The sequence below is a fragment of the Schistosoma mansoni genome, chromosome 1 (genome assembly GCF_000237925.1).
Source record: "Schistosoma mansoni strain Puerto Rico chromosome 1, complete genome".
Classification (NCBI taxonomy): Eukaryota; Metazoa; Platyhelminthes; class Trematoda; order Strigeidida; family Schistosomatidae; genus Schistosoma; species Schistosoma mansoni.
Genome location: NC_031495.1, coordinates 57,933,653 through 57,948,387, shown reverse-complemented (window position 1 = coordinate 57,948,387; position 14,735 = coordinate 57,933,653). Strand labels below are relative to the sequence as shown.

Below are 14,735 nucleotides of genomic sequence, written 5' to 3'. Positions count from 1 at the left end.
CATAACATAAAGGTTTCAGGTCGATAATATCTTAACAATTATTTACTACCCCCTTGTTTTCCCATCGATCCTCAATTTATTTTGGATTCATGATGAATATTCATTTTCAGTTGATAAAAATATTCGTGTCATCAAACTATGAAGCAAATCATAATTATTACAGTAGGTATGTAGAGTTTGTTGAATTTTCGTAAGTCATATTTTGGATTGATCTTAGTTGAACCATCATTAAAAACCAAGAAGCGCTGGACTGTTTTTCCTATTGCTTTCTGGTGATGTAGTCTACGAAAATCATAATTATTTCAGTCTTTTCGTATACATAACAGATCATACAACCTTTAAACACTTACATTGATCCGGAATATACGGAACACATCCATATTTATTAAATTGATTACAAAGCGCAAATAAATTTATAGGAATGATCAGGTTAGTGCAACTAAATGAAAAAAATAAGGTTACATTATTTGAAAAGAGACGATGTATAAATTGTTCTCATTGAATATTTGTCGCAAAGACTTTAGTAATCAAAATCAAGCGAAATGCATAATCGGAAACAGTAACATTCCAAAGTATTATATTGCTATATTAGAATACGCCTCAATCGATATCGGTTTTGTGAATACAGTTGTATTTGATAAGCAGCATAAGATGAACATAAATACATTAAGAAAGCAACGTAAGCACAATGTCATATACACTTTGGAATGATAGATTTCCAAAAGTATTTCAACAGTTATGAACTAGTACTTTCTCCGTAGAAAGGTTTGAACTTCATTTCATAACCCTTTGATCATAAATTTTTGATTAAGTGCCTGTTGCTTGACTTACTGGCTTTCAATAATCAGTGGTTACTCTTTAAAAGGATTGTTATCATCTTATAATTCTGTTTGTATAACCAATCCGAGTTCATTATTTTTATTATTATTATTAACCTAATATTCTAATTCACAGACGCACTTATTGTACATTTGGTAAAAGTACAGCATAGGGATGAGCTTTAGTGATTCTTAAAATAACTAACCGTTACAAATATTAGCCCACTATTAACCGATCGGTGAGCATTTATTGTAAGTCAACAGCTTGAGAAAAATAATAAAGATTTTGCATCGTTAATGAATCTATTGAGGTCTGCTACAGGTTTATTTTTCTTTAAATAGAATAAATGACTCATAAATTCATCAAGATGGCTGTAGAACATCTACATCCTTGAACCCTTTCATAGATTCAAGGAACTTTTTATTAATCTCTAGTTGTTACTAGTTGGAGTTCAGTGTTAGGTTTATTTTTATTTATTTATTTAAACACATAAATATTGGCACAAGGGGGCACCAGATATATATGCGCCAAACAAATCTCATTTGATTTGTGTGAGGACTGTGATACTGCCCAGGTGCCCAAATTGAAGCAGGTGGTTTTCTTAGGGAGCCGCACCCGGAGCCTTTGACCTAAAGGTCTGATCCACAAGGCAGTGGAACGTCGTGAGGAGATGCGTTCCCATGGTAGCCGGTGATCAACGATTGATTCATAAGCCATTTGTTCCCTCAGGATACTGGAGCCCATGTGCACCATTGGTTTGGAATCAGGGTTTTCCAACTCCCCTAGGTGGACTATCCGTGTCCATCAACCCAGTTGAAACGCCGGACATTCGCTATTCGTCCTCTCACTTTCCTAAACAACACCCGTGGTGCGAGAAGGCAGTGAGTAGGACTTCCTTGGAAGTGGCTATATACGAGTGGCCATGTGAGAGTATTTCGAGAGGGAGAGCGGACTCTTCTCACTCTCGGCCGTGCCACGGCATTTGGGAGCTAGTTTACTTGTTATGTACAGTCTACATAAAAAGAATGGAGCATTTAATATGTTTAACGTTATCATTTTTACTCTATGGTAACAAAAGAATAATTTCCTGATGTAATTCCTGATGTTCTAAGCGCTACATAATTATACTTCTATTGTTTTATTTACATGATATAAAATAAGAGTCATTCTTCTTTGAATTTCTCATAAAAACTCATCAGTCGTTCCCTCGATTTTGTCTCACCCCTATACTATACTTCTACCCACCTCTTTTATTCACTTGTTCTAAAGTAAAATATATTATTTAGACTCGATCGTCTCCGTTGAAAATTAACTATTTGAATATACCAATTAGTTTTTTTACATGAAAATTGATTAATTTGTCTGTGAATTAGCCCATGGGATGTCTTTTTTCTATCATGGAAGAAGTATATAAATGAACAAAAAACATATTTCCATCAAAGCGTCTTTAAACTTTACAATATAATATTTTTCCGCTAAGAATTAAAGACAAAATTACATTGGAGTATTCGATAGTTTGTTGCAGTACCCTTATAATTTTCGTAGTTGCTACTATAGAGAAATTGTGGAGGTATTTAAGATCATAGTTTTACATCATGAATTGACTTTAATTGGATATTTATCATAAACTAAGCTTTACTGAAGTGTTCTGTGAAATTAAACCTATTCAAAGAAGTCCGTACCAATTCCCGATATCGTTACGCAGTTCGGTAGTGAGTGGTGTTAATAATTAACTTACCGACCCTTAAGTATATTCTTTAATTCAACTAATCAGTCATTAGATATCTTAATATTGCTTAGCATTAGTATGATATAATTATTTACCGTATATTTCTTTTTTTATGTTTGCTCTAGTTTGTTAAGTACTTTACTGTGTTTTCTGTACAGTCAATTTATTTCTCGTGGTGAGTCCTAACTAAATTGTTCGTTTTCATTTTGTTTTCAACGTTATGACAATAGAGTTTTGTGTTGTATACATGTTTTTCTTTACTTTTCGGTAACCCTTTAAACTCACGTTACAAAACCATTTCCTTTTAAAAACCAACAAACTAATTTGACTTGCTTCAAGATGAGGCCGTGCGAGAGATCATGACCGTTGGGCTTCAGCTGTGCTTGAAATGAAAAGATATTCATTACTAGTACCATTGAATAATCATCGCGAACCGATTGAAATTAAAATTACAGACTAATGAATCCTAACCTAGTAGCTATCTAAAGATTAAATCCTCTCCTTGAAATTTGAATCTTCAGGGTTCGATTACTGTTATTGTGCTTCATACTAGGACCAATCAACTATCTTTTACTTCCTGATTTCCAACAACATATGAAACATATCCTAAACATAATACGACTGACAGGCTTGAAGTCTATCAGTTATGGTGTAGTAAACAAGAAGACGAGTGGGGACCATCACGATATACTACTTATGTAGTATAAGTAACCCACATCACAATGGCACAAAATTGACTCCATTAACAATTATGTTCAATTTTTTGTCTTCTATTGGAACAAATCACACGAAATTCCAGTAAAAATGTCTTGAATACATCTTTTGAGGGCAAACCTTTTCTGATTGTTATTATTCTTTGCTTATCGATCTATTATTTGTAAATAAAATGTGTTTTTATTGTGGGTGTTTAGCTTTAATAAAAATGATTTTGCGTCATTTTTTTCTAAGAAAGTTTTCGTTGGGATTTTTCAGATACTAAATAGATATTGCACAAAGGATTTTACACCCATGTGCTTTCTTCTGTCTCTATTCGAAATTAATAAATAATTATTACCAATCTTTGATCAATTAATTGTTGTCAGATATAAAGTAGTGATCGACTGACGGCTGTTCCAGAAAGTTTAATTTTGAATTTTATCGTTAAAAGATGGTATGCATTTTGTGCAGAAAATTGTCTCCAATTGTTTTGACCATGGAGTTTGGAAGGACTATAGAATTCTCCACTATACTTTCTACATCTTCCTCTCCTCAAGTCATCATTTTCTTTGTTTATCCTCATTTCATTAATTTTTATTTTCGATGTTGAAATATATCTACTGTCTAGCTGCTTATAGAAGTGTATGTACTTGGACTTTATTACACTTAATTCCTCATACTAAGCACGAGTTAAATCAGCAATTAAACTTGTCGGTGATTGGTTGAGATTTAAACGTTTAACCCACTGTATATTAACAGTCATGTATTACTATTGACCACTTCTTTTACTGCATTATAACAGCTCTTGAAAGTCACTTGTTCTAACTACTCTGGCTAGAATACAAATTCATATTATCTACATGATTAGAATCAGCTGACTTACCTTGTTAATTTTATTTCCTTTTCGGTTCAACATTATCCGAAAAAAATGTGGAAGTGTACTTTCTTGTTCTTCTTGTGTTATGTATCAATATATGCACATGTTCTTTTACCTCCCCAGGTAAACCATGTACACAAGTGATAAATTTTCGCAGAATATTTTCAATGTTTCGTCAAACGGCAGAAACACAACCGTATATCCCAGTGGAAAGTGAACCCGATGGTGATAATGATGATGATGAGAATAATAATAATACTGATACAACCAGTTCATTATTTGTGGAATTTTATGAATTAACTAGTGCTCTGTCCAAATTTGGTGCTATCATGATGTATTTCTTTATATGTGACAGGTCAGTCTTTACGAAATATTTACCGTAACATTTCCTAAGCACATATTATTTTATCTCAACTAGATTATATGGTTAGCGCACATTTTGTAGCCAATTATTATCAGTAATTTCTTTCGATAACTTTAAGGAAATATCTCGTTTAGGTCAGTATTCCATAGTCCTGTATAAGGTTTGTTTTTTGTTCACCCGTGTATCGGTTTTGTATTATACTGGAAAATGTATAATAAATTAAACAGAAATCCAATGCGAATAATATAAAATCAAACATGTCATTTATAAAGATTTTACTCACTTTCGACCTGTTTTTCATCTTAAAAGTAAAAAAAACTCGTTAGTTCAACACATCTTCATCAGCCGTTCTGCTGTTAGCACATGAAATGGCAGTTGAATCACAGTATAGAAATTGAAGTTTGTCGACTGCGTTTACTTTGTGATATACAAAGTACAACTGTTATCTCCGTTTCCCTAAAACTAGGTGCTTGGTCAATATATTAGTCTACGGTTCCCTATAAGGATTTTGGGGATTTCGATTTTGAAACCTTTTGTCCATCTTTCACATTTACTTTTGTAAGGATTTGGTCAATTTAATGATAAAATTCGCCAATAAATGGGATGATGTGGAAGACGGAAAAATATTGAACTGTTGTCTCATTTGGTTTTGAAACCCATTGGGCAATTCTCACCACTTTCTTTTATGGTCATTGTGATTCATAAAGGAGCTGATGTTGATTTTGTTTTCAGCTGTTGACTTAATTTTTGATACAAAATGTATACATTTCGTCATTTTATATGGTTTGTAGTAAACACTATTATGAATTCAACTTCTTTGCTATGACCTAATCGGACCAATAAATTATTGAGTCCACTAACGATGAGTTTGCTCTACGCTTAATAGTTAAGGCTTTGAACTTTCAATACCTAAATACCTACTCCGTTTTGGGCAACCGTGTTGTATCACACTTAGAATTTGGCCCATACATTGGTGAATCAGTTAATTAAAAATTAATACGGCAATAACACTAATGGCTTCCACTTAGTTAATTCTTCTATTAAGTGTACTGATGGTTATTGCCCCACACTTATTCACATGTTAACAATTATTGCGTCAAACGTTATTTACCATAAACCAAATATTGAATAAATACACCATACGAAGAGAGTATAATCCACAAAGTTTAGCCTTTTACACTTATTCTCCCGTATCTAAAAGGTGCCTTTAATTATTTGTATCCACGTAAATTTGTAGTAATGACTTTTTATTTTTAAACATTTCATTAACTTAACTAAATTATGTTTTTGCCTATTACTATCGTTATTACTGACAAGTAATATCCTGATATCTATTTTGAAACATTGTAGAACAATATTATTCATGAAGGCCAATAAACGTTACACAAATTTGAGCTTTTTTCTACCGACTATCTATTGCTTCGTGTTAGGTTTATTCTTTAGTGGACCAACTAAACGAGTAAGTATTTCTTCACTATTCACATAAAACAATAAATAACTTTTGAATTGGGGTATAAGCCGGTGTTCTGATTGGCGATCTTATCACATGATAGTTGACGGATTATAGGACATTACACAGATAAATGATTTTTTTCAACTAAGCCTTTCATTTACATACAGAAATATTCACTGTAGGGTTGAACTAATTATTAAATAACAACTGAATAGTTAAATATGTAAATGTAGGTAATTAACTAACCAACAGTTCTACTCTTTTCCCTATTGTTCAATTATTTACTTGGTCAAACCTTTCTTAAACAAAGAAATCAGTTACCTACTGACTAGATTGATCAAGTAACCTTGACTAAGTTCGATAAAGCAAGAACAGCTGAATCGGTAAATACAAATGTAATTCTCAAAACCAGATGACATATTCTTTTTTCAGGCGACCTCTGTTGAACCATTAGTAATGATCAACAAATAGTGATTGGGTCATCACAATATGTCGACCCGACCAACAAGTCTATGTAGCAGCTAATACTGTCGTGACCGAAATAATTCCACTAATGATGATTATGCCAACTTAAAATATTAAAAGTATATTCAATTCTATGGATGCACTACTGCCATGTATAAACATCTCTGTGGAAGAAATTCCTACCTCTTATATATGAGGTATTTCGAAGTTGAACTATTTCAATGATTGTATTCTTTTAACTCAGTCTATTAAAATCCAATTACATTTTAAACTAAAATGTCAATTTCAAACCTCCCTTACAAATTCCTCATCTTTTTTTATTGCTTTAAGCAGATAACTAGTCATTCATTCAGTTTACTGTCAAAACAATCAGGACGTTAGTCTGATATTTAAAGCTTTGAACTAATTCACCATCTAATAATTTCTCGTTACTTTTCGTTTAATACTTAGTTAACTGTATACGAAATTCATCATTTACACCTAATTTTGCCTTAAATATACTTCCAGTGGTGGCTATTTCATCATCTAACTTTGTCACACATTTGCTTTCAAAGATAACACCTTTGTCTAAGATTATAGAGATATCCTGAAACCATCGGCGGTTCACAGTATTAAGAAAATATATTTCTATTTAGTAGGTTTGCTGATAAAATTCAAAGTCTTCTGAATGCTTTGGGCTACAATGAAAAAGCCTTTACGATTCATTTCCATCCTCTCCTTCCCAACTATAAACTGTCATTTCAACTCAGGTCTGATTCGATAAGTAGTTTAATTGTGGGTATTGAAATAGTCGCGCAAGCCTATGATTTCACTTGTCCTATGACCATATCAGTCTTAGTGGATGATTGGTGGAATTTCAGTATAAATTTAAAGTGTTCTCTCACCTTTCGTCATCGTGGACCATCTGTCTGTCAAAAAATAAGCACACTGTACTACAGTTTACTCTTTATTACCTTATGAATATGAAATATCGTCTTTGAAGTTAGAGGGTATGAGAATTTTGTTGGTCTTTCACCATAGATGCCTTTGGTGTTATGAATAACAAAACTTTCAGCTGCCACCTATATTGACAGACTACTGTTAAGCATAGATGGAGGTCGCAAGAACTCTAAGTATGCCCAGAATATATATAATGCCAGTTCATGAAGTCACTAACTGAACCGTGACAGAAGGAAGAGACTTCTTGACTGGGGTTAGAGAAATTACCATAATTAGTGGTTAGAACCCGCCTGTATACTTGACTTTGAAATACACTTCAGGAGTAAGAGCTCTCATAACTATCTGGCTCATTTACCAGGAACAGATCTAGAAAGGTTTCAATCAGTAATCTATTAGTTTATAGCTGATCACTTTGACTAATAATATGTAGTTGGTTACAGTGGCGCAGACTCATTCTACATCTAACTCTAAATCCTTGATATTATTTTATACTTTTCATCCTCTAACCTTTTTGTCTGTTTTTTCGAACATTTTTTTTTGCTATAAATGCTTTTTTGTCATATCTCACTGAGTAAAAAATTGTGTTTCTGACGTTTCGTGACTTAATCTACGCCACTTCTTCAGAGTAAACAAATAACCGAACATTTTTTAATGTTCAGTCTAAACTAACAATCATAATAATAATACTTTTGTTAGTATTATCTTGACTTATTTATACTTCATTTTGTTAATTTATACGCTTAGTATATGTGACCAATGTACATTTGTGCCAAGCCCTACATTATGCATCATTGATTTACTGTTTTATATTTTTAACGTCCAATTCTTATACTCCATCGTCATATCATTCTAACTCATATCATATTAATAACTATTTCGATTAATGTGCTTTGTTTTATATTATTATTATGTTCATTATCATTGTACTAACTATCATATGCGGTACTCATCAGTTACTGGATCAAATAATTTTATACTTCCATACACTTGTGATGTTCAAGTAAATTTAATTAAACGCTGTTTATAAAATTTCATGTCAAAGATAGTAGATGTAAGCATAGATGGATAGTGGCTAGCAGTGCTTGTGAATTAAGGCTATATCGAGGCAAAACGCACAGTATGCACATATGCGAATTATAGAATGACCAGTTGCAGTCCCAAACATCAATGGGAAGATTCAAACGAACAATACTAAGTGAATTTAAAAATAGTAGATGTTTTCTCAGTTCAGTCACAGTTCAATTTAACAATGCATAATAAAGCATCCTTGTTTGTCTGTTATGGATAAGATTTTTAATTAATAATACAACAAAGTTTTCGACTAATAAAGTCAATGAGCAAAATTATAATCAATAGATCAATCCAATGATATAACGTGACCGAGTAATGGCTACTCATGGGATCATATAATTGACTCAAGCGCTTGAATACTTAGAAATTGAAAAAATCACTAGCCAGATGAATGGACCTTTTTTTGTAACAATATCAACTGCTTATTTACAGAATAGGAACACAAAATAAACATGATAAAATATATTTGGCGATTGGAAGAAATTAACTTGTAGATTATTCCAATCAACTAGGACTTGATTGATAAGCTAAATCTGTGAGCATCGTATAAATATTGTTTTCATGTGCTACACCTTTCTTATCAATATAACAGTAAATATAGTAGATGCATTTTGCTAAGTAATCTAATAGTGTGTTTTCGAATTCTCATACTACGTCCTTACAGTACACTTCTGTAGAATAATACAAATGAGCAGTTGTAATGGATTATTTGTAGCTTGTTCGCATTAAATCCTATATCATTCTCCGACTTTTACATTATCCCACCCATAATAAAGTGTTAAATTAATGCATAATGTGTATTCACGTGAAACTCAGAAATAGCTTTTATTCAAGCTAAGAATAATAATGAACATGAATAGATTACGGATAATAACTCGTTGACACCCAGAAAACAGGCTCTTAATAACAAAGTTTTGCACATAAAATCTAAGTTAGTAATTATATTATAAATTACCCATTTGATTTCATCAACACGTTTTTATTGAATACAGAATAAAATGATAAAACACTAGTGGAAAATTGTTAAACAAGGTGCTTATTACACAGATGGACACCAGAATAACGCCTTCCACCTATTTAATGAGACTGTTAATAAATTTTCAGTTTAACTTTCCAAGTGAATATAATCGAACCAATATTTATGTTATTTATCCCGAATTATTCATTTAAGAACCATGTTTATATATATATTTATATACAGGTTTTTACGATCGGTAACTCGTTTCATCCTCATACGAGCTTTTTCCGCAGTGTATGCCCATAAATCGTATAATTTTTATTTTAGACCCTTTATATCTCCTATCAACCATGACGTTATCCAATAATTCGTATTCGCCATCTGTTACAAAACTACCTCACTCCTAAGTTAACTAACTTCATGCACTAAAGCTTTCTATTAGAACTTCAGAAAAGCCATCTTGGAACTAGATACTACTGGATACACTATTGTTATTTTAGATTCAGTAATATAGTTTTACAGATAAATTTTATTGTGAATCTTTATTAATTGTAAAAAGAACCAATTTTAGACAGCTGATCACCACATGAAAGATACATATTATCATTTTGCTTTTTCTACAGTCTCAAGTTAATCATTTGGATATAACACGTGAATGGAAAGGATGGATGCAATTATATCTTTTAATTTATCATTTTACTGATTCTTATAGAGTAAGTTAACTTACATCCTTTTTCTATTATAGTTTATTTAAATCAACGAAAAATTCGTTTTAAATAGTCTATACATTTTTTTAGGAGTATACAATAGTAGAGCAAAATTTTTAAAAATGGAAACATTATCATTAGAGAAATCGAGAATTATTAGACAAATATGCTGTGCTTATAAAATGATAGATTAGATTTACAGTTCAGTTCGATTCTTTTGACGATGTTGTGTTCGCTGATCTAAATAGTTTGATTGCGAAACTTTCATTGTCTTTGTAGACAATATAACTTAGACGTTGATGATAATGTTCAGAATGACAATGGACATTCTGCAGTTAAATCGTCTAGCTTAGAAAACACAACACCAGTAAATTCAGTTCTTATGAAATATATGTACATCGGTCATAAATATATAACATGAGTTCAGTTGAATCACTTTCTATACATACCATATTTAACTTTTCTAGTCATTGAATTCCGATATCCCGTAATTTCTATTCTAATCAATACATAATTACTGAATTCATTAACAAAAAACATACCAATCTGTTATTGTTTTCGACCGATCACTGTACAAAAACTAAGAATATACGAATATCCAAAATCATACAACACATCAAAACTGTTCCTTGTAAAACACAGTTTAAATTTTGGCTTTCAATTTTTTCTCAAGTGCTCAAACTATTCAAATAAAAGATCTTTCTTTCGATGAAAATATTAAGAGTGTATTGAAAAATACAACTTCATCGTTAACTTTCTGTGTAATCATATGTATTTTTTTCTTAATCGTAAAAACAGAATGTTATAAACAATAGGATACTTATTATAACGCTAAGGTTTCTTGTTATAACAGTCCTTTCACTTTTTACACGTATGTGGGACGTTAATTTACCTTAGACGAATATCTACACTAGATTCCCTCCCAGTGTCTATTCTACAGGACTTCAACACAACTCAGATCAAGAACACGAGATTAGCCTGACTATGACGTCAATATATTTCCACACCAAAATCCGACACAAGGAACAGTCAATCAATAACAGGATAGGGGAATATATATAACACATATAACACCCGTCATCCTATCTAATGTCTGACTCATCAAGACAACCAGTCATTGTCATTCTCGCCCACACATCACAGAATTTATAATCAAAGTTTTCCTTTTGAATAAAATGACTTTTGTCAATATTTTGTGCTCCTACCGTATTTATTTATTCGTCTGGTTATCATCATAATAACGTTAAATTTTAATTTTTTTTCCTTGACTTTTTGTTTTCATTCAAACAAACAAGGTAACTCCAATTTTCATGTCAGCTCGTCTTGTTGTATCGAGTTATCTATTTCTATCAGGATTTGGACATTTTTGTTATTTTTGGCGTAAACCTGTACCACAAATTAATTGGCTAAAATTATTGAATGTAAGCTTATTTTTCTTCCTTTCCCCTATATAGTTATACATTCTGTGTATTTCCATCACATATTGACTATTATTAAATTTCCAACTGATTTATATCTTAAGTGTAGAAATATTATGTAATTCTAAATGACTAGTTTCGAGAGGTAATTCTCGGGATTCTACTAATTTTATTCTTTAAAATATAAGATGTGAATTTCGTTATCAGGGTAAATAATCAAAGAGTTTTAGGAGAAGCAATGATTAGTGTAGTTCAACAATGTCAGATGTGAAGCGGTCATTCACTAATGGCGTTCAAAGATGTTTGCGCGGTATAGTGAGTTACTTGGAAATAGAAATGTAAATCATTGGATATCGACTAGATTTTCTGACGATTAAGAGCTTCACGGCATATGTGAGTATCTTGGGCCCGATCCTCGATATAGTTTCGAGCGCGCCATGACGAAGAGTCCAACACCGGGACTAAACAGCTGTGCAGTGCTTCCTAGTTGTCAACAGTTTTTAACTAAGTTCAGCTTTCGGATATAAACCATAAAATCCCTAAACATACTAGTTTTATGCTTTTTATTTATTCTGAATAATAGTCAGATTTTAAATAAATTAATCGGATTACAACTTGACACTAATTTGTCAATAACTCGAGGCATAAACATAATTTACAATTCCAAAAGATTAAATTACTATAACCAATAAATATAACTAATTTACTAAGTTAAATACTTAATCCTTCCTAACAATTTCTTGTTAAATAAGCTTTTTATAATTTTAGTATTCAGTGTCCAGAGGATATCAGCTCCATAGCTCAATATTAATCACTGTGATTTTACACGACATGTAGGAAAATAGCTTCATTAATCAATTTATAGCATATCTGAATACTATTAATATACTCCCATACTAAAAAAAGACAGCTGTCTAGTGCTTCTTGACTTTCAATAGTTGTTTAATTAGAGTCATCCTTTTATGTAAACTATACAATGCAACGCTTCCGTTTAATTTGTAGATATAAATTTCCGATAGCTAAACTAATAAGGGCACTTGAAGTGGATTAGCATTAGATATTTTTTTAACTTATACATATGGACATAAACACTCCGGAACGAGTTACGCGTCCGCATTTGTACCTGCATACGTTGGAAATATTCCCTATTGATATATATATACGATCTCTACTGAACAGCTTCAATAGATCTTAGCAAATTAATGATATTCTTTGTAGTAATTATGTTTATAGAATAAATTTTCATAACTGATATATGATACTGTATAATGTGTTGTACATGTTATCTAAATGGATAGATGTCAGCATATACCTTTAACTAAATCATTTTTATTAAAAAAACAAACAACTCTACAGTTTGTATTCATATTTTTAATGTACATGGTTAACCTTTACTCTAAATATCCTGTCGTTTTAACCGTACTAATAAAAGTAGTTTGCAAATTGCTTACAAGTTGCACGATCAGATAACTTTTGATAAACTCTGAAGTATAGATACGAAAAATTTATATTTGGTTTAAAAATTTAGTTTTACATATGAAAGGTAGTTTCCCATAGGTGGATTTTCTATTAGTATTTTGCTTGTTACTCTGCTCTTTAATTTTATCAAATGATTCCCGTTAGCTATAGGTTCATAAAAGAATTTTAGGCAATTCCTAGACCTAACCACTAATAGGCATTAAGGGTTTTGTTTCAATTGAGTTAGTTAGATATCTCTACTGCTAAAATGTTGTCAGATGCTCGTTTGTTGTTCATAAGCTGGTATATATCTTGATGTTTAATTCGCTCAGCATCAAGATTTTTAGATCTTTTGGTTAAATAATTTACTACTCTTTAAGAAATACTTGTTGTCAGATCTACTACATAGCTCTCTAAGTATAAGTAAGTTTTGGGTGAAATAATATGAACCTATAGTAAAATGAATGAAAGCCAAGTGTTACAGTTTCACAAATTCTTATTCTTTAGACTCTAAACTAGAAATCTGCATCCCATTTCTATTCCCGATATACGATATGCTAAGAAATGTTCCTCGTGATATTTCTTTAAAAAATAGAATAGTAAACTCTAGTTTATTTGTTTATGCCCAGTTTATTAATCGTTGAATGACTTCTAAAATAAACTAGAATGGCCTAGTCTTCAGAGGTCCCACTTTGAATATATTTAGGATGCTAGAACCTCAAGAATCACTTGGTAAACGTCACGTTTTATTTTAAAGATTTGAATTTTTCATTTTCGCACCAAAAGCGCCCACTTTTACCTTCAGTTTATATTTCTCACTTGGAAGTACCTTAAATGTCATTGGTTCGTTCCCTATTTTAGTATACTATTTTGTGACATTTTCCAATGACATTTTTGAACTGTACATATACGCATAAGTTGCGTGTTTGTTTGTTCGTGCTTTCGGGTTGCCTGTGTAATATACATTTCCCTCGACTGAATCTAGTCTTATCCGTCTAGTTAACAGGGCTAGGAATAGTTTAGCGTGTCCTGTTGTTGTGTTGTTGACTTTTGTTCCGTTTTCCGGTTTAAGTGATATCGTAGTAAATAGTACTTTAACTAGTAAACTTATGTTTAATGAATAAATTAAACTCATACTGTTGTAGCTATAATTCACACGAACTAACGATATTTTTTCTTATTTTGTAGTATCGTCGTTGCTCCAGAGAATTTTGCACTGCATGGAAAGCATTATGGCAAATTTTACATCGATATTTAATTGTATGTATTCTTTTTGTTGAAAAAGTTAATTATTTTAAGATGCCTTACTATAATAAGTAGTTGTAATCTACTTAGTACTACTTTTCAATTCACAGTTTGAGCTAATTTTCCAACCTTGTAGACATTTAATTGTTGCTCAAATGCATTGCATTTTAATAGGTATATCAAGAATGTAAGATGATGGTCAGTTTTTAGATTTTGTAAATAACTTTCGTATTTAATTTACCGACAAATAGTCATACTAAGTTTGAAACATTTTTGATGAATAGAAGTCTATTAGTAAAAATTTGTATTTTCGCGTTGTTGATGTTAAGACCTCCAATCGATCAAGTACATCCATCTGACAAGTCCCAAACAGAACAAAACACGCATTCTGGATTTCATTGTTTGCCTTTATCCAAATTTAATAAACCATTAAAGTCTGTTCGAGCACACTTTATGTAAAACAAGTATCACTTGGTTTTTATAAATTATCTGTTTATTTGAAATAACAATTTAAAAACACATATACTAGTACAGAG

General features: G+C 31.5%; 1 protein-coding gene across 1 annotated transcript in view; it reads left to right on the top strand.

Moving 5' to 3' along the window:
• Positions 1 to 14,735, top strand: part of Smp_157560 (hypothetical protein) — a gene marked incomplete at both ends in the record, with an annotated part of 42,527 nt that overhangs the window by 23,921 nt on the left and 3,871 nt on the right. Inside the window, 6 exons of the mRNA XM_018795000.1 lie at positions 2,674 to 2,723; positions 4,245 to 4,476; positions 5,836 to 5,944; positions 9,995 to 10,084; positions 11,374 to 11,499; positions 14,143 to 14,214. Of these exons, the coding sequence (XP_018649356.1) occupies positions 2,674 to 2,723; positions 4,245 to 4,476; positions 5,836 to 5,944; positions 9,995 to 10,084; positions 11,374 to 11,499; positions 14,143 to 14,214 (679 nt within the window). The remainder of the gene's footprint in view (positions 1 to 2,673; positions 2,724 to 4,244; positions 4,477 to 5,835; positions 5,945 to 9,994; positions 10,085 to 11,373; positions 11,500 to 14,142; positions 14,215 to 14,735) is intronic.